General features: G+C 39.5%; 1 protein-coding gene across 3 annotated transcripts in view; it reads right to left on the bottom strand.

Moving 5' to 3' along the window:
• Window positions 1-25318, bottom strand: part of LOC103054328 (PH and SEC7 domain-containing protein 3-like) — a 170383-nt gene that overhangs the window by 25134 nt on the left and 119931 nt on the right. For all 3 annotated transcript variants that reach the window (XM_088129788.1, XM_088129789.1, XM_007425835.3), the window contains 3 exons: window positions 15910-15953; window positions 6385-6578; window positions 4871-4941 (listed from right to left, as the gene is read on the bottom strand). In XM_088129788.1, coding sequence (XP_087985914.1) covers window positions 4871-4941; window positions 6385-6578; window positions 15910-15953 — 309 coding nt within the window. The remainder of the gene's footprint in view (window positions 1-4870; window positions 4942-6384; window positions 6579-15909; window positions 15954-25318) is intronic.

The following is a 25318-nucleotide window of genomic DNA, read 5'->3' as shown; positions in this document are numbered from 1 at the left end:
TTTCAGTCTGAATTTGTCTCACTGTGCCCTTCCTATTAACCTTAACTATAGAACAGAATAAATGGAGTCCTAAATATTTAATTGATTCAGCACTGAAACTCAGGGACCATTAACTACAGATCTGCAACATATTACCCCTCTTATAAAGAAGATTTCAGATTGATCACACTTAAGGCAGTACACAGGGATGGGGACCAGTGTCTCTCCAGATGATGCTGTATGGCAACTTCTAGCATTCCTTATCATCAGCTATTCGGGCTGGTGCTGCTGAGAACTCTAGCAAAGGCTGAAAGGCTGAAAATTCCCAAACTTGTCCCTTGGAGACAGTTTTCCATAAACCTTATTACAAGGCATTTCAACAGTGTGGTTTTTTACTTAAATCAGGGGTCCCAAAACTCTTCAGCTCATCGACCCCTTCATGAAGTTTCAGATTGTTCATCAACCCCCAAACATTCATTATATGAAAATAATTTAATAAATACTACTTTAACTAATAGTGCTATGAATTATAACCACCACAAGAGAGACAACTCAAGGCCACCCTCGCTGGCAGCTGACCATCCAAGCCTGGGTAACACTGTCTCACCACTAGCTACCTCACCTTCAGGGTTAGGGATTGGCAATGAGCTCTAGAGACCACAAAAGATTAATTGTCCCCAATCAACTTTCCATCACATATTGACCACCTACTGACCCAGCCATTTAATGACCCCCTTTTTGACCCCCAGCTATTTATCGACCTCTGGGATAGTTCCATTGACCCCTGGGGGTTGATATTGACCACTCTGGGGAGCCCTGATTTAGACCAATGGAAGTGGTTTCTACAACAAGGAATACGAATATTCCCAAGCCTTAGATCCTCACTAATCTCACTCTGAGGGAAAGAAGCTGGCCTGAACATAACACCTGCTTTACTCTCTTTAATCTAAATAGGATGCCATGATTTACTTCCATCCTCCCATTCCCTGTAGCCATTTCCATGGAAAGATTCCACCCATTAAGAATCAAAGCCACTTCTATCAGTTTCCCAGACGAACAAGACTCTCCTATACTAGTTACACACACTTACTGTTGGAATGCTGGGCAAATGGAATAGAATGTTGGAAGTCAGTTTTTCAGTATATTATCTATCATGTGTATCTCTGTATTTCTTCCATCTCTGAGCTATGTTACTGAAGAACTACAGATTCTTGCCCCATTTTATATTTTCCTCCTATGCCATTTAACATTTCTAGAAAGGAAAAAAGGAAGGAAGACAGATACTGCATCCCAACAAGCAAGGGGCCAAGCAAAAGCCATTCCTTCTCTCAGAAGTAGGTTGCAGATGCCCAAACCTAGTGTGCTTAATGTGAAGCTATATTTAATCACCCCATTTAAGAGCCTTCCCATTCCTCAGTCCCCCATTTTTAGGCTGGTTCACACAGATATTTGCTCCATGTTCACTGTTGGCTTCACTCATACCATATCCCCTCTCTTTGGTGTGATTTTAAAAGCATCCTTGAGGACCAATCACATAGCTGCTGTGTCTCATATATTTCCCCTTCCAGCTTCTTCTCCATTTTCTAATTTTTCCCAGGTAGAAACTGAATTTAAAAGCAAGCTCTGTGATGTTCCACCTGGCATTTGAAGGCCGTGACTGGCTTCTTTTCAGTTTTGTACCCTTTTCCATGATGTGTTTTCCTTTTCAGCAAAATATTCTCTTCTAGGAAAAGGGGCATCTCAGATTCATTGTTTTTCTAGCTGCTGCAGTTAATAATCTTTTGACCTTGATCTCTAAGGGGACAGCACTAGATATTACTCATACTACCATAAAAAGTTTTGGAAGGAAAGAAGCATCCAGAAGTAAGTGGTGCCAAGGTCACAATGTAAGCTCAGGGCAAAGCAATAACCTTGTTGATATATTGTGTTGTAAGCAGAGTTGTAGCTAGATAAGTTTGCTAAGGAGAGATTTTTCAAATTATTGTCAAATAAATCCATAGCTGAATAAGCTTTCATTACTGGGAGGAGAAATGTAAGTTGCTATTTTATGAGTCCTCTTATGTTATCTGTGCTGTTTGAGAGCCACTGCGGGTCAGGAAATACCAGAAGCCCTAGACCAAATAAAAGAAGTGCATGCTATGGCTCCTCTTCACACAACAATGTTGCCCCCTAACTAGGAAGGGCAATTATATAGATCAATCTTTTCCAACTCTGTGCTGTCGAGATATATTGGGACTCCCATCCCCAGCATTCCCCAGCTAGCATGGCTGTTGCTTTAATCTCATGAATTCCATACCACAACATTGTATCTTTAAGGTACTGAATTTGGATCAGGATCTAAATCCTTTCTGAAGATCACCATCAGGGCCTTGAGCAAATCACTTATTGCCATCCTAACCTATGCTGTGGGATTGTCCAAGATGTAATTCCATGCCACAGGCTGATAAATATTCAGATAGACAGATAAGGGAGAAAATGATGAAGCCCCGTATCTTCTTTAGTATTTTATATGTTCTAATTGAATCGTATAAATTTAATCAGGTGTTACTGTGTCACAAAAGGATGCTAATGTAACACAAATATGACTGGAAGCCACTCACTTCGTTAGAACTATGTTTCTCCATAAAGGGTCTTTTTTAAAAAAATGCCACATTAACTTTGAGGTTCAACAGAAAGGGAGATGGACACCATTCTTCCTATACTTAAAAAAAGATTTAGGAAGCAGCCTCTTCCAAGCACCGTTCTCCATGGTTTAATCTATTACTCACAAACACTCTACTGCTTAGACGACTGTAGACATTCTCCCTAAAGAGATACTGTGGAAAGCAGTAATGTATACCTGACAACACCAGCACAGTTTGAAGGAGACTTCCCCAACTTTTCCCAAGCTCTAGAGGAGGACATTGACAAGTGACCTGGCAAGTGAAATTTGTATAAAAGTTGATAAAATTGGTTACAAGGAGAGAACTACAAAAGTGGAACAAATAGGAACAGTCTCTTTTGTACAAAGTGGATGCTGTCTGCAGGTAACTGTACCATGAAAACATTATCTAAGAACCTGCTACTGGCATCCAACTTTCTTTAAATCACTGTTTCTAGAGCACCTCTTCCTATGGCAAAGGCCACCCTAACGAAATCCCAATCACACATCCTCACAATGGCAGATTCCAGCATTCTCCACATTGTCTGAAACAGGAAGCAATAATGCTTGGAAAGGCTGTTCCTTGGCTCATTTTCCATGGCTGGAAACCCTACCTTAAAGACAGAGTACCATTAAAACAAAAATAAAAGTAAGCAATTCGTATAGCTACTTTTCAAGAAGAATAAAGAGGTCAAATAACAGTTGAAGAGTCATGACAAAAATCTGGTGCCTTTTGAAACTCTAGGTGATTTTTTCAAAGTTTCATGTGTACTTAAAGAGCTCTGTTAAAAATAGATCAAGCTTATCAGCAAAAATACTTGTTTTTAACAGCAATATTTGAAAAACAGATTTTGTAATGCTTGACTTTGGAATTAACTAAGAATAACATCAACAACATAATTCATAGCCCACACTCCCTGTCTCTTAAAAAAGGATGTCATTGCTGTGAACGCTGGAATAAAAAAGTGAATAAAAAGAGTAATATCATTGGTCATTTTAATTGTAAGCACAACTAGGATTATTTTATAAAGTGAAGAGATATTTTCTATATATTTAATCTCTATATTAGTCTTTATAAATTTTCTTTAGAACAGAAACATTTGGCATTTGCTAACAAAACTCTATTTTACTGACTTAATTTTAACCATCTTTATATATGTACATACATACAAACAGAAATTTCTCTCAGATTCATACCAGTTTAACTATTGTAACTTCTTCCAGAGATTCCTGGAATTATAGTTGGATGAGACACTAAGCATTTTTTAAAGAGAGAGAACTAGGCCCTCTCACAGATTCATAATTTTAAAATTCCCGTGAAAGGAATACTGTTGTTAACCAGGTTTTTTTAAAAAAGTAAAAAGATAAAGTGGTTTGCCTGAGAGTTTTTATAATAGTCATGGTTGTGTTTTTGCTCTTGAAAAAACAGCAAAAAATAATTTTGGTATAAACACTGATAAACGAACACTTTTATTGAATCACTTAAAAGAGAAATAGCCTCTTGAAGATGTTCAGGAAGGCTACCCCACCTTATAACCAAGACTTGGTGAGTCAGGCTGACTTCCATGTAAATGTGTATAAGAAGGCAGTCTCCTGACATTTTAGACCAATCAGTCCTAGCCAATATAGTTAATGGCAAGCCCAAAATATCTGAAGGACATCAAATTGTCTGTTCAGCTGTATGCAGTTGCTGCCTTCATAAATAACATGGAACGGTAAAGTGTACTTGGTGATTATTCTAGTAGTGATCTTAAGGAACACAAGATACAGAGCACCTGCCATCAAGGTAACCTTATTAAGATCAACCAACCAATCCCCAAGTAGGTAAGTGTTTCAAGGAAGCAACAGAAGATGAATTATGGGGACTGTGACTTCCATCATCTGTTTTTCTAAGCTTTTAGTTCTCCTATAAGAGCTGCAAAAAGATGCACGTTTTCCCAATGTGATGACAAAGCATCTAACTCCTGGGGTTGGAAGAGGAAATGTATTCTTCTTCTGGCTTTACCAAGGGGAAAAATCCAAGTTATACGTGTTCCCTGTCTTTTTCTTGAAATAACCCAAAGCAGTTCAGTAAGCATGGAAATTTACTTGCGGGGGACCCAGTACGCATAGACCATGTTATTCTTACTTGTCTTGTGGGCATGGTGCACTCATTACTCAACAAAGCAACCGTAAGAAAGACAGACAACAATGCTTCTGTTTTCCAGCTAAGAAGAGGTGAAAGAAGAGTATCTCATAGCAAAGTGTTACCTTTTGCAAATAAAGCACAGTTCCTTTAAGGACAGCATAGAAGGTTTTCCATCCTCTCTTCCCTCGTGGAGCTAGGAAAACAACACACCAAAAACAAATTCTGTGTAAAATAATGTAGGTTATATAAATAAGGAATGTACTCTTTTGGTTGTGAGACCCTTCTCAGCCCCTCCTTTCCTTTAAAAAATAAAGAGTTTTGATACAACTAACAGAAACTAATATTCAGAATAAAGAAAAGAAAGAAGAAAAAAAGAAGAGGAAGCCAAAAGTGCAGAAAAGAAGGAAAATATTATTAAAATCTTAATAAAGAGAGAGAGAGAGAGAGAGAGAGAGAGAGATTAAAAAAAGAGTTTTGCAGGGGAAGGGTAGCCTAAAGAAGCAACAGTGCACATATTAACAATAGGGACTCGATATCTATCCCTTCTTTTCCTATATTTACCAGCCCTACATTCATTGGAGCTGCCTGCTACAAAAGGAATACCTGAGGCGGTGGCAGTGAGCAGAGGCATGTAAGAAAAGCAGCACTGGGAAAGCCTTCCAGCCCATTTCATGACTTTTTTGCAGGGGGACAGGGTGCCTTCAAGTCAGTCTTGACTCCTGTTGACTGCCTGGACTAGTCTCTGCAGTTTTCTTGGCCAGGTTTTTCAGAAGGGGTTTGCCATTGCCTCCTTCTTGGGCTGGGAGAGAGGGACTGGCCCAAGGTCACCCAGCCAGCTTTCATGCCTAAGGCGGGACTAGAACTCACCGTCTCCCATTTCTAGCCCGGTGTCTTAACCACCACACCAACTGGCTCTTATTCAATGGTATAGAAACATTCTAAACAAACATATTTTATTTATTTAATTTGGTGTCTTCGAGTCAATCTTGACTCTTGGTGACTGCTTGGACAAGTCCCTGCAATTTTCTTGGCAAGATTTTGGAAGGGGTTTGCCCTGGCCTCCTCCCTAGGGCTGAGAGAGAGGGACTGGCCCAAGGTCATCCAGCTGGCTTTGTGCCTAAGGCAGGACTAGAACTCATGGCCTCCCGGTTTCTAGCCTGGTGCCTTCACCTCTACATCAAACTGGCTCTCCCATTTCATGACAAGCATGCTTGAACTAAGAAGAGGTTAATCAGGAGAGCAATCTCATCCTTGGACCTCCATCATAGAGAAGTCTTTCCGCATGTCTATTGCAAGTGAAAGGACTGGAGGGGAATAGCAAATCCTAGCGAAGAGAAAGAACATCAAGCCAGGGAGGAAGGCATTGCCACTGCGTGCTAATTCCCCCTCTGTCTCCTGGAGCAATTCTCAGCTGCTTTATCTTTCCTTAACCTTCCTAAACGTTTGCACAAGCATTTTCTCAGCTTTCCCTCTGGGCTGTGAGATTCCCAGACTGCTCTTGTAACAGCACCTTTTATTTACATCCCCGCAGCAAGTGTACGCATGCAAATTTCTGTATTTACCACTCCCCTCCCTCCCCCCTCCCCACAGTCAGTATTTTCTCTTGCAAGAGACGTTCCCATTGAAAGACACTCACTCTTCTTTCCATCCATATCAGCATGGATTTTACGTGCCAGGAATCCAGTTTTGTACACAGCTGCGTTGGGATCATGAGGAATGTCCAGGAAAGGGTTATTGGAATTGCCAATGCGACTGACCGACTTGGACTGGTTTCCATTATCCTTTTCATCAGTACCATCAGAAGGGGATTTTTTCTTCTCTTCATCATCTCTAAAGCAAATTCAAACAAAAGCCCCACATTCACTGATGCACATTTCATTTTACTAATCAGATTAAGCAAAGGTACACATTTTATTATTATCTCCTTTATTTACTGAGTAACAGGAAAGCTTGATTTCATGCTAGGACCTGTGGTTCTAAAATGAACAGAGATATTTCATGTACATCTAATATTAAACTGCAAGAAATCTCATTAGTTTCGTGGGATGGCTCACATTTATTTTTTGGGATATGAATCGGGACAGAAACCTTGGTATACCATTCCCACCTCAAGACATTGTGGAATTATATTCTGTCACTAGGAGGTTCGTATTGAGGCTCTGTGCATTTTAATGTGATATCTCAAGAGTTTTATCTTTCAAATGACAGGGGATGGGGGTGTGAGGAAGACCTTGCAGTTCCTGATTTTCTGGCAAGAGCAGTTTGCGACAGCTGGACAGTGTTGATCAAAGTTCATAAGGACTTGGCAAAGACTCCTGTAATTGAGCCCTGGAGCTTCAGTGTATTGAAAATTGCCATCCTGCCCAGTGGATAAATTGCTCTGATCCGCTGTCCCTATTGTACCCCGGAGACCTACAGTCTTTCCTATTGTCCCTTTTCTCTTGTAGTCAATACAAGGAAATTGTCAGTCCTTCAAGGTAGACCAGACCAGGAAATAGACTCCACAGGACTCGAACTATACAAACTATCAATCTCAGTTTCTGAGGTTGAGAAACACTGCTCTAGAGAGCTGCTGCCAATCAGCGTTGCCAACATTGAGCTAAGTGGAGCAATAGTCAGACTTTGAATCAGAGGAAGTTGCCTTCTAAGAAATAATAAATATGAGCTAAAGGTATTTGTGTAGGGAGCCAGGAAATGACCTTGGAGAAGGAATCCAGAAGCCTTTAGGGAAACAGGTGCAGAAGGAATCTGTTAAGTCTAGAGAGGCAGGAGAGCATTATAAAGAGACTCAGACTAGATCCCCACCCCAACTCCCTGGAGTATAAGGGGGAAAGAAGGGAAGATATGGGCAGGCTTGCAAGATTCAGAATCACAGATATTAAAAACTGAGATGGATCATTTACTAAGCTCAAGCATTCTCCACTATACAACATGTCTTAAACAATGGAGTCTTGAAACACTTGCAGTTCGGTCCTTACAGAACTGTTATCTAAGATGGCTACCTGGCCATACCTAGTGGCAGGGCTGTCTCTGATGGAAGAGAAGGGAGAAGACTATCATAAAACTCCTTAGGACTTTTATTTTAATGTACAAGGTACGGCCACTAAGTATCACCAGTGAAAGATTATACCCCCGTATTATGCATCATCATTTGATCAAAGGTTTCAGTCCAGTCAATATCATTTGCAACAGACCACTCTGAATTCTTGTTTATAGTAGAACTAGAATAGTTAACCAGAGAACGTTTCTGGTCAAACTGAGAATCAGAAAGTCCCCCTTCTCCCACTCATTTCATCATCAGTGTACTAGTCTGATTTGTTCTATTACTACTGGACTCACATCAACATGTTCTTTGAATGTGTAAAACCCATTGCTACACTCATGGCAGCAGAGCACAACGTTTCCCACTCTGAACATGGCCCATCTCAGGATACCAATGGCAAAGTAGCAGAATGGATAAAACTGCATCTATTCAAATCTAATTAGCCCATATGCTTTAATCTAATAAGAAGCAACCAGATATTTCTCAGCCCTTATTCCCAGGAACCTGTAACCAGCAGATGATAGAGCAGGCTTCTCCAACTTGATGCCCTCCATATTTACTGGTACTAAAATCCGAGGATCTAGCATACTAGATCCTAGTATCTAACGTCTAGCTAGATCCAATAATCCAACAATCTAGTGTACAATAATCCCTACACAACCGGTAGCACCAAGCTGGGAGAGTGTGCTAGGGACTGAAATGAGAACATTGTACATTTGTCCTGCCTCTGAACTACGACTCCCTCTGCATGCCCTATTGCACTATCACATATGCACTGCTAATACTGTATATAGCTTTGACGCAGCTGTATAAAGCAAGGCCTGCATTTTCTCCTTCACTCTGTGCTGAAATCTGTCACAGTCCAGGCATGAATTAATGGAACTAGTCTCAGCGCTATTTTCAGAACGCACCCTCCGACACAGATTATCTCATGGCAATTCTGTCAGCTTAGAAATCCGCAGATGGAAGCATTCTAAATCAACACTCTGCCGTGCAATAATTCCTCTGCATCTTAACTTTTCTTTCAAAAATAAAACCAAGTGGCAGATACTCACTTCAACTTCTGTCAGCTTACACTTATTTCTTCAAACCACTTGCCTTTAATCAAGAAAGGCAGTTTTGTTCTCTAAATGTTAAGGTGTCCATAAATTATGCACAACAGAACCAAGTAAATTTGTGAGTGTCATCGAGCGTACCTGTACAATGTCAGGCTCTTTCATGGCCTTCCATGGCAATCTTCAGATGCTGCTTAAATTTAAATCCCCCTACATGCAACCTACATGTTTCACTGGCAAGCCAACTAATACTAAACCAACAGGGAAGTGTCCTTCCATTATTCATTATTGCTGTCCTACAAAGAAGAACCAAAATAAAGCTAGGTAACCAGAACAGCTCAGTACTAAGAAGATGTATTTAGGTGATCACTAACTTTTGCCTACCCTTTGCCATCTTCTACTAGCTATCCAGCATAATATGCCCTGTTTTCTGCCCTAGCATAGTATATCCTGCACAACAGTTTCCTGATTTCGCTGCTTTCTCTGGTAATATAAGCACGTGTTTCTAACATATCACCAGTGTCCAAAAATAGTTGAGGTTCTATTAGATGGTGTTATGGTGAGCCCAAGAATGCTTGTCCTTAATAAACTAGTAGTTCTTGGAAGTGCCATTCAGCTTCATCAGCCAACAGAGAGGGAGCACTGGCAAAAGGCAGTGCTGCAAAAAGTGACTCTAAATACCAAGATGAATCATGGAGAAGGGGCAGAGCTCAGTCATCAGAGGACATCAGCTAATTTCAACAGCAAAGAAACCGTATTTTCTCAAGAGCATCAGGTGACATTGGCAATTGGATTATCTGATCAATAATTATCTGTATCTGAATAGCAAGATAACTGTATTTGCCTTATATTTATATTTATAAATTACATTAGTAATCACTCTGGGCAGCATTCAAACTGAAAACAACATTGATTATAGTAAAAAGCCCAAAGAAGGCGAAAACACAGGGACTAAACCTGGCAGATAACACCTAGCCCAGCCCATGCAGAAAGACCCCGGTCTTCAAGGCCAGTTTAAAGGATGGCAGGCAGGGGTAATTCTGACATTGGGGGGGCGGGGGATGCTGTTCCAGAAGGCAGGCACCGCTACAGAGAAGGCATGCTGCCTGGATCCCAGCAGAAGACACTGTTTTAAAGATGAGGCTTGGAGCATGCCTACTCTGCCAATTTTTACTGTATGAGCAGAAACAATGGGAAAAGGGCAATCACTCACATAGCTACACCCTATGCCAAAAATGGCTTTATAGATTACAACTAGCATCTTGAGCTGCACCCAGTTTGTTGATAACCAGTACAATTAGTGTAGCAGAATGATTACATGGTCTACTGAGATGCACCCATAACTGCCTGCACTGCTTTATTCTGGTCCAGCTGCAACTTCTTTCAAGGGCTGCCCTGCATAGAACACATTGCAACAGTCCACATGTGAGGTGACTAAGGCATGAGTGGCTATGAGAAGGGATTTCCAATACAAGTACACAGCTGGAGTTCTAGACATCTGGTTAAAGGGCCCCTAGGCACAGCTGCCACCTGCCCTATGAGTAGGAACTGTGGGTCCAGGACACCCAAATTACACACCAGTTCTGTCCAAGAGAGTGCTACTCCATTCAGAACTAAACATGAAAAAGCAGTAGAACTGGGGAACCAGAACACACAGCTATTCAGTCTTGTCCTGGTTATTCCTCCCCATCCAGATTCTGACAGACTTCAAGTACTGGGATAATCATTTGGCCAGCCTGGGTTGAGATGTACAACTGGGTATTAGCACCATATATAGCTCAGTGGCACACTGACTCAACCTCTACCCCTTGTCAATACCAACTGGAACCATCCATAGAGGAAGAAGGAGAACCACCACCACACCCTGCCTCTCACTCTCAATCCCAGCAGACAGTTGAGAAGGATACCATGATCAATGATATTGAAAGCTGCTGGGAGATCAAGGAAAACCAGGACAGGTACACCACCTCAAACAAGTGCCACCATCAGTCGTCAGCAAGCATGATCAATACTGGTTCCATATTAAGTCCCAGTCTGAAACTCAACTGAAGCAGGTTCAGATAATCCACAACATCCCTGCTCCTCTGAAGTTGCAACCTGAACACCTCAAACATTTTCCCTACAAAGACTGGATGAAAATTGTCCGGCACTGTTGGGTCTGGTGATAGCTTCTTGAGGAGGGGATGCATTACTGCCTACACTCACTCAAGGATATATTCACCACCACATGGACCCAGTTACATGTCCCCTTCAGACAATCTTAACTAACCAGGAGAGACATAGATCTAAGGATAGGTGGCTTGGTTAACAGTCCCAAAGATCCTGTCCACTTCCTCTGGAACCAGAAGGTCAAATGTTTCCCAGGTAACAGGACAAGTCAATGCCTCAGTCAACTCGCATGGACTTGCTCATTCAGAATATTACTCTGAGCAGATCTGCGTGACTTTATCTGACAGGTGCCTAGAATATTCTCATAGTGGCCTTGAAGATATTTCTGTGACTCCTCCTTCTTGAGCAGATCACCTTAAATAAGGCTACTGCAGACACAATAGTGGATAAATAACCACATTTTGCTGCTTTATTGTGACAATGTAATGCTTCATGTGGACTCTTACACATAATAGGACAGATTCACTCTTCGTTGTCTTCCAATGGTACCCTACACATCTCTTCTGTTGTTTCATCCCTTAGAGCTCCTTGGAAAACCAGAAGACCCCTGGGATTGACAAATGGGGAAAAGGCACATAGGAAGAATCCAATCCAAAGCTCCTGCCACCCGCCTACTCCAGGTAGCAACTAAGACTCCCAAGCTCCCTCTGGAACCCATCTGGGACCATTAGTCTTAGGTAGGCCAATATAATAACCCACCAGCCAGTTGAAAAGCAATCAGAGAATAATCCAATCATGACAAAGAACAGTTGTCATGATTGGATTATTCCAATTAGGAATAATCAGTTAGATTATGCCACAATTACCCTGAAACAACAACAACAAAAAAAGATCCAACATGTGACTCCCAATGTGAGTCAGGCCCTCAATAATCTGGGATAGGATCTGTGGTGGCCACAGTGGCCACAAACTCCTGAACTTCTCCAGACTCAGTGCTACACTAGGGTAGGTTAAAGTTGCTAGGAACAATAGCCCCAGAGACTTCACTGCCAATCCAGCAGTGAATTCAAGCAACTCAGGCAAGGCTGTCACTGAGCAGCAGGAAGGCCAGGACACCAGCCACAAATCCAACTGATTCTTCAAGCCTGATTTCAACCAGAGAGTCTCACATCCAGTTATCTGTGGTGCAGTACCTCTGAGAGTGGTTAAGTCTTCTTAGATGACAACTGTAGAGAGCAAGGAAGATGACTTTGATGGAGATACGTAAGCTCTGTTACCAAAGCAACAAGGAGTGAAACACATCTTAAGTCTGCAACAGACAGATAATATTCAGAAAAGGCTCAGAGACCTCCCTAATTCACTGAAGTATAAGGAGGAGGAGGTAAAGCACAATCAGACTTTCAAGATTCTGTTATTATAGCCACTCTCAATAAACATACTTTTAGCCTTCCTGTGGAATTGATTTCCTGGTCTGATCTACCTAGCAGGGCTGACAATAACAGCTACCCCCTACCCTGGCTTCATGGGCATATTTCTGAGAGGGGAACATCTCCTTCTGGGCCACATAGGCCTCTGTAACACATGCCTGGTTGGCTGCCTCATCCAGATCATGGATGAGACAGCTCTGTTACAAATTCACCTGGCATTTAGCAGTAGCTGGAGGCCAGTGACAATGACAATCTGGAGGCCAGACCTAGCATCTGGCCTAAACATTGGGGGTTGGAAGGAGAAATCAAGTTCAAACATTGAGTCTGCCTTCCCTGAGGGAGGTCTACCCTTAGATTCCCTCCACATGCCTTTCACAACTGAGGCATTACTGCCTGCCCTCTCATTGCCGCTGGTCCCCTTGCTTCCTTTCCCCAGAAGCCAAGCATCATCTGATAATTAATAAGCCTTAATTCAAACTCTTTGAAGGCTAGGATCTGTCTAATTCTCTCAGTATAACTCTGATAAGGAACTTCTGTAAAAGCAATAACAATTTTTAAAAAAATAATAATTCACTTCTATTATCATCAAGAGCAATTTGATATTGACTAGAAGTCTAAGAGACTTAGAAAGACAGAAGAGATAATTATGGTATCATTTATTTAACCAGCTTCCAGCAGTGCAGGGAAATGCATGCTGGTATACTGCTAGACTTTCTTGGTGTAAGATGAAAACTTGCATACATTACTGCAGCAAAACATAATCCCATAAAAGCAGTCTTATCAATATTAATATAGACAGTGCCTTTTTCTGTTCGAAAAAGACCTCTACCCAGCAGCCATGATTCCCCTCAGCATGAAAAGGAAATTAAGGAACAAGGATGAACAGGGTGGCGAGTGGTTAAAATGCCCTGGCAAACTCTGACCTTCTCACCTTTGGGTTCAAATACCAGTTGGGGATCCCATGGTGAGCCTGCAAGATGGTTATGTAATGCTAAATGACTGTGTTCTCCCGCGTTCTTGAGTTTTTACCCTTTATTTATGTTGTTCATTTTATGGTTTTAATTGTGAATATATTGTGTGCTGCCCAAAGTCATGTTTTGTGAGATGGGAGGCTATATAAATCTATTAAATAAACAAAATAAAATTGTGAGCTTCCTGAATGCAGCTGAAGTGGTGCACATTAGGCCTCCTGCAGTGAATTATCTTTAATATTGGTTTGTTTTCAAGCTATCCACAGTTAATCATAAGACAAACCCCAGACAGCAAGCCAACAGGAAGAAACCTGACCCAAGCCGTGTTTCTTCTATCCAGCAGTTCTGACACAATGCTTCTAAGATAAAAGGCAGAAAACTAAGCATGTGCTTTATTCATGCCGCCACAGATTAACTGAGGATTGAATTTCTCTCTTTAAGATAAAGTTTCCAACCCAAATAGAAATGTCTTCCAATCTTACAAGCAGCCTTTCATCGTTAACAACTCGTTTTGCTTACTAGAATAACAAGCAGGCACCTGGCTTGCAAGAAATAATTTGGTTTGACAGCCTATCCTTCTCTTACACATTCAGGAGACTCTGTTCCCTATTGCGCAGACTGAGCCTAATGACCAAATAGATGTATTACCAAATTCTCCTACTCATCAAACATCTTGCATTGCAATTAAGTTTAAACTGTATTTCAATAAAGTATAACAACAACAACATCATTTGATAGGTGGATAAAAATGCCAAATCCAGTTTACAGTAAACATCTGGCTGACTGTGCAACCAACAATAATAATTTATTAAACTTGTATGCCACCCAACTCTCAGTGACTCTGGGCAGCTCCCAACTCTCAGTGACTCTGGGCAGCTCACAACAATCAAAGAAATTACAATAAAATCAATGAAACATAAAAGGTAAAGATAAAAGATGGCAAATGCAACAGACCAGATGGAACGAAGCAGGGGTCTCATACTCCCTCACCAAAACTCTTCATGACTCTTCTAAACAGCAGCAGAGCGGGGGCCATCTGGATCTTGGGGGAACTTCATTCTAGAGGGCAGGTACTGCGATAGAGAAGGCGTGCTTCTGGGGTCCCAACAGATGACATCATTTAATCAAAGGAACCCGGAGTATGCCAACCCTGTAGGATTGAACTGGCTAGGCAGATGCTATAGGAGACAGGTGGCCCCTCAGGTAACAAGGTCTTATGCCATGTAGGGCTTATATTTGTAAAGCAGGTGGCAGAAATAATTCCATGAGGAAGACTGACTTAGACTTGGGAAAGCCACCATTTTGTATGTATCCAGCATGTTTTGCATGCTGGAATACCAAGAGCCCATGCAGTAACACTGTCTCATTCTGTGCCCATCTATGGCCAATTACATCCTCTTAAGAAAAGGAAGAAGCATCAAACTTCTTGCATCTAGCTAATAAGCATCATCAGTGTCTGTTTTTCCAAGAGATTAGGCAAAGGGTAATATGGGAAGAGCGGAAGTAATAAAAACTGAGTTAGCCTTTAGCTACAAGATTGTATCGTGCCTGTGCTATCCCAACTGTGCAGGTTCCTGTCCCTGCTCAGAGATGGGACCTAATTCAGGAACTGATTTTGGTCATTCTCAATGGACCATGATAGGGAGAATTTGAAAGGCGACTTGTCTCTACATAAGATGTATGTCTTGCCTTTTTCGTAAGTGTTCAGGGTGAAGGATATGGGGTCCCTCCTCATTTTATACTCCCAACCATAGCCCTATGAAATGAGAATGAAAGTTAACAACTGGCTCAAAGTCACTCAGGGATTTCCAGGATCAGTTCATTTCATTCATTACATCATCACACCAATTCTTTAGGAGCCGGTTAATTACATTTATCTTCCTTTGGAAATTATTATTTTCTGCCTTTTAACTTGGGATGTAAAAGTTTATGTTTACCTTCAAATGTTATGTGTGTATGGGGGTACACCATACTGGGTATATGAGTAACCGGTGGCACAATTTTTAATAAACAAGAAGACTCCAATAGAAGAGAATATCTGTAGCTCAGGGTTAAACTGTGGAGTTCTTGGTGCTCTCTGAGCTTGGTTGTTTTCTTGCAGATGTTTCATTACCCATCACTATTCAGTGATGATGTCTACTCCCACTGATGATACTTAGTTGGGTAATGAAACATCTACAAGCAAACAACCTAGCTCAGAGAGCACCAAGAACTCCACAATAAGAAGATTAAAAGCTTGGTAAACATTATTTTACAGAATTCAACCAGCTTTCAGACGTATTCTTATTCTTCATGTTATTATCCTCAGGTTGCAAATGGAATTATGGTCCTAATAAAGAATGGCCTCCCCAATGGTGTACTGTTTTAGCTCTCATGAATGAATTAAGGCTGTCCAATGAATGAATGAATGGATAAAAGTTGGTGGTTCACTCTCCTGAACTGCTGGAGTAGATCTCTACGATTTCTAGAATCTGTTCCATATGCTGCTGGTGTAGCAAGTGGAATACCATAAAAGGAATCATTTGAATGCTTATTAGTTCAGCATAAGATACTTACACTGCCCACTCAAGCTTTTCATTTTTGATTGAATTGTAAAGAGCCTGGAAAAGGAAAGAAAGAAAAAATTACTGGATTTGTAATGACCATATATAGAAGATAACTTTTAAAAAAAATCTAAATGTCACAAACACCACATACACATTGCACTAAGGATTAAAACATTATTCAGTACCCTGGGGTGCATAAAAGTCTTTGTCATGTTTTAATGTTGCTGAACTCATTTTTTCTTTAAGCCTGGAGAAGAGTAGAGGATTTTAACAATCCTTCGCTGGCTTTGGAGAGATTCCAAAAGTCAAGAACAAGTCCTCTCCAGTACCTTTTCTGTAGTACAGAGTCAGAGAAGATGAGTGGGCTCATGTTTTACATTTTATTACACACAAAACCTACATCATCCTCTGGGAGCAAGCGCAGGACCTGGATTAGAGATCTCAGTTTCTCCATGCTGAAGAGAAAAAAAAAAATCTATCCATCCAAACCACTCATAGGATTAGCTTCAAATTAACAGAGACCAAAACATCATGTCCTGAATAATGATATCAAGGCTTAAGATGAAGTGAATTTTATTTGCATATTGTTTTAGGAGAGCTAGGCAAATGACAGTCCACAAAGCTGATTCTGAACTTAGTAGAACTCTCCCTGTGAATTCTTATAGAATCCCTAGACTCTAGGGCCATTTTTAATATTATGCCCCTTAGACAAGTTCTTCTGATTTAAAACTTAGAATCAGAGCTTCTGATCCCTCTCTTTAGATCTTGAGGCAAACAGTATAGATCACGAATGCACAAATAAGGGAGATAAAACATTCTCTTTCCATAAAGGGAAGATGCTAAATCAATGCTGATCTATTTATTTTGGAAAATAAGCTCTATGCTTGTATCTTGCCCACTGCATTTAATATTTGGTGTTCTATAATTAAAATCTCCAAATAAAATGAACGTTAAAGTCATATAACATATTCTGAATTTCTATTCTCCTGCTAATACCATATCTGGTGTGAGAACTGTTAAAATGGCACGTCAGACATATCATAAAAGCCAGTTTCACCTACTGTTGTCTATTACTATAAAATATAATGTTGTAGAAAGCCCAGGCAAGTCGGGAAGGTAGTATGACTGCTACTATTATTCAACCACATCATTAAACAGCAGGTCAATTTCACCTTGTGAAGCCTGAATCCTACTGCACACCCTGGACATACATACATATATACATGTATACACATACTATGTATCATGTACATTCTCTAACTATGGTGCCTTTATTAAAGTATCACTTGCTCCAAACAAAGCAAGACTGATATACTAGCTATGAAAATCTACTTGAATATCAGTATCAGATTGCTTTTCAAAATTTACTGATATACAAGTAGGGTGCAACATTTATGTATCTTTCTGTATTTATGTCATTTATATAGAGTCCTTCATAAAATCAATACAAAGTCAAGTAATCTTGGGAAACTAAGAACACCTGGTTTCAAAGATAACAGTAACTTATTAGATGAGCCTCTCTGGAAAAGGAATTCCATAAACATGACACCAACATCTGTGCTTTGAAATAGGAAGCCCATCCAGTTCTTTAACAACTGGTATAATATATTCCCTAACGTGCAGGACCAATTTCCCATCTGGTCCTAGCAGCTGTATTCTGAGCTTAGTGTAAATTCATGACAGCCTTCAAAAGTGGTGTTTGTGTGTGTGTGTGTGTGTTTGTGTGTGTGTCTCATTCAATCTATGCTGTGTGAATGAAAACTGAATGACTTACAGTTCCTGTAAGGTTTAAAAAACACACCAGGAAAACCAACAATACTCAAAGAAAAATAATTATTTTAAAATCATCAGTCGGTAGTGTCTATATTCTTGGGGGTAGTGTCATCCTTCCATCCCATCACTGAAGTCTTCCAAAAGAGCCAGACTTCAAAGATCTTCAAGGGTAGCTCAAAACATAACCCTGAACAAAAATCCTGAATGTTGCTACAGCATGGATTACTGTGTACAACAGCAACACAACTGGAGACTACCAGGCTGCAGGCTGCTTAGTGAGAGTTCAACCCTTAATAGTATCATGATGGCTAATCTCTGCATATTTTATATATGCAGAACGACGATTAGGTTTGTGACTATAGATCAAATCCTTTATTATGCCACGTTCAGCCGCCTGAAATATTAACAATAAGAAATCAATTTCAAAGAAAGAAAAATGTCTCTAGATTACTTATACAGCTATTTCACCTTCTAGCATACCAGCTTCAAGAAAGTTTAGATATTCATTCATTCATTCAATTTATAGTGATCCATCTCACATATGTGACTCTAGTCAGTTTACAATAAAATAGATAAAATATATAATATAAAAAATAAAATACATAGCAGCCAGGCATCATCCAAACTATCAACATACCCAAGAGATGGACTCTGTCACACACCCCGGACCCAAGACTCAGGCACAAAACCAAATGTTCAAGGCCTTCAGAAGGCCAGCAGGGATGGGGCCAATCTAATCTCAGAGTGGAGGATGTTCCACAGGGTGAGCACCACGGCAGAAAAGGGTCTCCTTCTGGGCCCCACTAGCCAACACTCCTTAGCTGACAGTACCCAGGGAATCTAACAGGAAGGGTAGACACCACTGGGTAGAGATGATCCTGTAGTAACCCGGTCCCAAGCCATGAAGAGCTTCAAAGGTGACAACCAGATTATTCAGAGCTTGCTTGATCTTCCTGCCTTGCTGATTCAAAACAGGAAACTTCATGAAAGCATTATCTTCATGTTAAAAACCAATAATTAATGGCATGCATTTCAGCCTCACAGGTTTTCTCATGTCCAGAAGGATCTTATTTTTAATTGCCCAACAAGTAAAAATTCAGCAGATGAAGGAGTTGCGGGGGGAGTAGTTACTTTATCTTACTTCCTAAGAAATATTTCACTTGTCAAATCACTTTTATCAAGCAGCAGTCAAAGAATTGGTAACTCTGCCAGAAAAAGCAGTTAGCAATCTTCCCTAGCCATTGTTTCTTTCTTTGCTTTAGGAAACTGAAGCATAAAAAATATGGCAGGAATTTCTTAAAGCATGTGTTTTGAATCTGAGTGGGGTAAATATTTCATATTAGGTGTAATTCTAAATCTCTGAGGTGTTGACTAGAGTGTTAGATGTACATCTACATTCAACATCATTCTAGAAGGACATTGAAACATGTGGGTATATTGTATGCGTGTGTATGACCATGTAGTTTTACATCTATCTATTAATACTGGAAGATAGTAACATGTGCTGTCAAGTCTGCAAAGATAGTAACGTTTAACTATCCTATCAAAAATATTGCTATTCTTCATTCAAGCTTTCCTTCAAGACTTGTGGACTTCAAGACTTGCAGAATCTTTCTACGTAATATTTTATCCAGCTCCAAGTCATATCCAACTTCAAATCCTGCTGTGCTGGCAAGACTCAGCAAACCACTGGATATAATATCCAGGTACCAAATACCATGTTTAGGAAGTTGTAAGTTCAGACATTACTCTAATATTCTGTTACTAGTGAAGGTAACATGAACCCCCACCCACCATTAATTACTTCCTATTGAACACTGCATGTTAAATCTTTGAAAAGATCAAGAGTGCATTTGGAGATGGGAGTTCATTTTCTTGTAAGGTACCTCATTATGTGCAAAATATTTGTCCAAACAATGTAACAAGGTACAATAACTAGGATTTAAACAGGGGGAACCCAAAAAGGAGGAACAGTTTTCTTCATGTAGGTGGAATGATAAAATGAATGCATGTTTGTGCTGTCCCAGTCACTTCACCAGTTTTCTAGCCAAGAAAAGGAAAAAGAAAAAGAAAAACCTGTTTGACAGTTGGAGATTTTGCTTCTATCATACAAGCTATGATTTCAGTCTCTGTTAGAACTGATGAATGCTCCACAGTTAGAGTCATTGGTGTTTCTTGAAAGCATGATTTTTAAAGGAGGATTAAATTGAGATTAGAGGGTATATATCAGAATGTATGTGGTTTAGTGGATCAATGGGATTAAAAGATTTTTTTTTTATCTTCTTTTTACAAAAGCATCTAGAGATATTATTCCATACTAAGGATGACTAATTATGACTTGCTGACTTCATACAGCAAACTGAATGGCAGCACTTAAAACATATTGGAGGAAAAGAATGAATTCATTCAATATTGCCAACTACAGGATCACCCATGTACAGCTTCATGTTCTGTGTCCACCTCCTGCTGCCATCCATTGGGAGCTGGGATTCACATAATGCTAAATCATAATGGCTGGGTTTTATATATCATACAAATCAAAAATAAACCATGCTACACTTAATGTTATGCATGAACCAGGCCATTGTCTTGGTGGAGATATTTCTGCATATAATTCGCTACTGCTGGGCTACAGGCTTCTTAAATAAAGCACCATACAGCTCTTTTAGATCATTATGAGTGAGCCACATTATGTATTCTGTGGACTTCCTTCCAGAATCACTGCACCAAATCTTTAGGTTCTTCTTCTAAAAAAAATATATTAACAATTTTTAAAAGAAAAAGCAAGCAAACAAGCAAAAGGAGAAAAGAAAAAAATGGTACAGAAATATAATATCATTAAATGGACAAAGGAATTATCAAGTACCGTTAGTGCTCAGTATATCACTGATTAGAAATTAACCATAAAAATCTTTAAATTACATTTAAGTACATTATTTAGCAATATAAGAATTTAAATCTTTGAGCAACGTGTCAAAATCTCCTATATTTGTTGTTTGAGAATACAAAAAAAAAACCCACCTAAAAACATTATAGATAAATATTAGTTTCTAACTTCTTTGTCATACTCCAATTAATGTACAATATTTATAGACATTTTAAAAGGTTCTGTGTCTCTGACTGAAGAATTCTTTAGTCAGTTCTTTTTCTCCTTAAAAACTAAACTCTAGATATTTATATTTACCTTGCTGCATAATATATAGTATGTATGGAAGCCATTCCTTATATTTGGTTAAATGTCTGTTGCGAATATATGCTGTTAATTTTGCCATCACTGTATATTCTCCAAGTTTAAGTTCCCAGTCTGAAATCTTCAGTAATATATCTCTTTTCCAATGTTGTGCTAAAATTTATCCTTGCCGCTGTAAACATGTATCTTAATCAATTGTGATATTTTTGTTAATATGTTTGGAATTATGCCTAGTAAAAATAATTGTGATTTCATTCCAAATTTGATTTCTAAAATTCTTTGAAGAGCGCTAAATCTTGATCTGCTTTCCCCATGGATTGCAACTGCATCATTTTGCTCCCTTTTATGTCAATTGTTATTTCATTCAGTCTCTCGACTTCCTATCTGGCACATATTTTGACATCCTTTGAGTCTGTTTGTTTCTGTAATGTACTATTTAGATATTTTCACTAATAGGGAGCTTTCATCACACACATACACAGAGACATCACATTCAAAGAATACACGAGGAAGCCTGAAGATCTGTGCTCCCAATTGTGTATAACAGCCAGGCTTCCCAAAATTGGATCTAGGGTTCCCAGTTAGCATGACTGAAGGACATGTTGCCTGGTAATTTGGGGAACTACAGTCCCATTATTTTGGGCAACACCTCAGGCCAACATTGTTTTGACAACCACTCTTCAGATTCAACCTTTCCAATCTCTAATTCCAGACCCAGCTCACAGCTTTAATTTCCAGCAGCTGAATTCTTAGAATGTGGGCTGGAAAACAGATTCTTCTAGTTAAGATTTAGGAGGAATTTGGCCATGATAGAAGAATCCCCCGGAAGGCTACAAATGTTGGCTTATAGCATTGCCTCTAAAAACAGCGATACCTTCTCTCCACATCCTCTGTTTACAGCAACAGATCATCATCTAGGCATCTCAACTGGTATCTTTTGCCAATTGATGTCATATATGCCCTTCAGTTCTCTAAGGCTTCAACACGTTACACTCGCTTAGTACAGCTACCATATTTACCTGAAAAGAAGACTCTGAATATAAGATCAGACTGAAAAAAAAACAACCACACGCATCTCTATTACTATATACTCAGCAAAATCTACGATCAGCCTTTCATTTTAAAGATAAATACAATATGATGTAAAGCAAACAATTTCAAATGCCTGAAGCTTTTGCTCTGAACAGTGTACATTTCATGAAATACAACAAACATTAAAAAGCTGCATTTAGCTGATTTGATGTGACAGAAGACTCTGACTTAAAGCTCTAACCAATTTGCAAGGTTGTTGTTTTTTTTTAAAAGGACCCATTCTGACAGCAATAACACGCTCTTGCTAATGATACGGAAACTTTCTGGCGCAGTTTGCCGGTTTCATGACTCCGAAATAATTCAGCTAAATAAACTACCCCAAAGTTCACCTGCCTTTCACAATCGTATTCTTCCACAAGTCATCTAACAGGGGAATAAACACGCAGATCAAACCCATTCAGAGTCTAAATCTGCTAGCAAGCTGTATCTTTCTCAAAGCTGTCATCCGAAGGCACTGGAGCCCCTTGGGAGTCCTTGGCTGCCAAAACTACAAAACAAGGAAAAACACTGCTCTTCAGAAATCAGAGACCTCCTTATCTGTAGGAGTTTAGCATCTAATGTTGCCCTAGCTGTCTCCTTTTGCAAAAAAACAAAAAACAAAAAAAACCCCTAAGCAACTTCTTTAATTTAATTTAGCTTAATATGCAACACTTGGTCATTGCTCTGCTCTCAAATAATTCTAAGCACCTTGGCAATAAGTGTCCTACATCTTAAAGAACCAGACACACTCAGCTTCTGCAACAGAACTAAATGGCACTTTAGAGTGGTTTGGGCCAAGTGAGACAGAATTAGTCATCAAGAAGGCTGGAAAATGGCCCTGTGCAACCATCAGGGGTTGCCATGTGTTAATTACACTATGACTGAGACTGTAGTTCAGCATAGCAGGTCTCCCATCTCTCCTATGAACTAAGTAGCTTAGGAAAACCACGTCTCTATAAACTCTGTATCAGCAGCGTGGTAATAATATTAACGACCCTCACTGCAGAGGTGTTTTAAGGATGACTGAGATAATGGACGTGCAATCTGTTAAACAGTGTGGAGTGCAACAAAACATTAAGCAGCAGAGAAAACAAGGGTTCACATCACAGGTCTTATTTAAACCAGCATTAAATTATTACTACCCCTCTCTTAGTACTACTAACAAATGTATTTTATTTTATTTATTAAATTAATATGCTGCCCGACTCCCAGCAACTCTGGGCAGTTTGTTTATTTTAATCTAACAATAAAGGTCCTGATAGTTTGCACTAGAAAAAACATTGTTTTCTAATAAAATATTAAAAGCTTTCTCTTTAACAAAGCAAACAGAAATACACCAACCCATCCCTACTTGGACAGAAGATTACCAGGAAATTTCAAGACTGTAGGCAAGATTCTGTAGTTTAAAAAAAAAAAAATGGAATAAAGCAACAGAAAACCACTTCCCTAATGTTGCCATGAAGATGGCCAGAAGTCAAGCCAAACCTGAGGGACTCTACCTTTTTGTATGCGTGTCCCCTCCTTTTTAGGGTTTTGAATATCTAAATCTTTCAATTAATGGAATTCTTATGATTGTACTTTAAATATGGTCTCTGAATCCTGATTTAAGATGTACAATCGAGGAAAGAGTATAACATTGCTTAATTGAACAACAGTCTTCAAGCAGAAATAGGGGAAGAATGAAGGATTTAATGGGTTTAATGGATTCCTGCTTCTTTCTCCATCACTGCAGCTGCCAGATAAGTATGTGGGGAAGTGAAAAGGAGAAATATGGTGCTCTATGGCTGGGAATGAAACCTGAGCCAAAGAAAACTTTGGGGTCATAATACTTGACTCCAATTGGAAGTAAGCATTATAAACTGCCAAGCTGAGCATGATGAACAAACTCTCATCACATTCTCATAAGTCTCTAATTCAAATAGATGGACCTTAAGCACATCTGGCTTTGCCTGGATTATTGTTAATATTAGTGATCAGATAATGTGTAATTTGTATTAGCTTCAATTTATTGTCTGTTCTGATTTTAATTGAGTTCTCATGATTTTAATGGAAAGATGCTAATAAAATGAACAGTCTAAAGCAAGTTAACTGATCTTTATCTGTGCTAAATGAAAACGGGTACATCTAGTAAATATAAAAGACAAGGATCAGGCAATTTCCCATACTTTTGATGTCTGGCTTTTTTCTTGATTAAAAATAATACATTGCTACATCACAAAATATTTACTTTTTATAGTGTAAAAATCAGCTGTCTCCGTGCAAGCTTTTCACTGTCATTTTATTTTATTCACTGTTATTTATTATTAGATTTACATTTGCCTTTATTTTGTACAACTCAAGGAAATGTACATAATGTTTTTGACTTGACTCTTCCCCAATCAACAACAACGATCCTGTTAGTACTGGCGTCTATGGTGTGTGCATGAAAAAAGGCAAGATAGCGGATCAGTGTCACACAATAAGCCTGTCTCTTTGGTCCAAGCACATGTACAAAATGGACAGGGCTTAAATCATGATGTATGTCTGCCATCTTGCCCTTTTTGACCATCCTCCCCCCCACAGGCATCATCATCTGTGAATCACCGTTCTAAGCGTTATTAAACTTGTGATACTACTGACTAGCAAAGCTTTTCGATGGTTTACAACAGAAACAAACAGAAATCAAAGTTAATGTCTACAAATATAATTACAAGCCTATTTACAGAAATGTGCTTTTTAGGGCAGTGTTTTTCAATCTTAGCAACTTTAAGATGAGTGGACTTCAACTCCCAGAATTCCCCAGCCAGCCATGCTGGCTGGGGAATTCTGGGAGTTGAAGTCCACTCATCTTAAAGTTGCTAAGGTTGAGAAACCCTGTTTTAGGGACATTTATATCACACCAGATACAAAGTCAGTGCACTATAAGCCATTCTCTGCTGGAGATGATTAAAGGATAATATGCAGGGCAGCAGGATCAGATAAAGAGAGTGGCATTTTTGTTACTTAATTTGCACGGAACAATAACTCTTCCCAGTGCAAATGGGAAGAGTTATTGCACTGAAATTACAGTAGTTTGAGAAATAAACCAGTGTTCCCTCAACACCCAGCTCCATATATTAAAACATGTGGCTTCATAAATTATCCAGATAACTTTCTAGTTGATTAACCTGCCCACTTCCCCCATTAAAACTGTATCCACATTATAGCCATCCTGGGATCCGAATCACGGCAACAGAATGGCTTGGAACTAAATACAAATTAGCAACTGGCTCAAATGGATGCATTGACCAAATACATCACTCGTCCATAGCCACAAACATATCTATGTAAGTCAGAACTCAGGCCAACCATGGCCAGTACAGAGCAGTCAGACAGGTAACCTTGATTCCAAACTAAATACTTTTTG

This window comes from Python bivittatus, unplaced genomic scaffold (genome assembly GCF_059951505.1).
Source record: "Python bivittatus isolate LINGU-HERP-01145 unplaced genomic scaffold, Pbiv_v1 ctg000850_np1212, whole genome shotgun sequence".
NCBI lineage: Eukaryota > Metazoa > Chordata > Lepidosauria > Squamata > Pythonidae > Python > Python bivittatus.
Note: the sequence above shows the minus strand (reverse complement) of the source record. Positions and strands in the feature narration are given on the sequence as shown.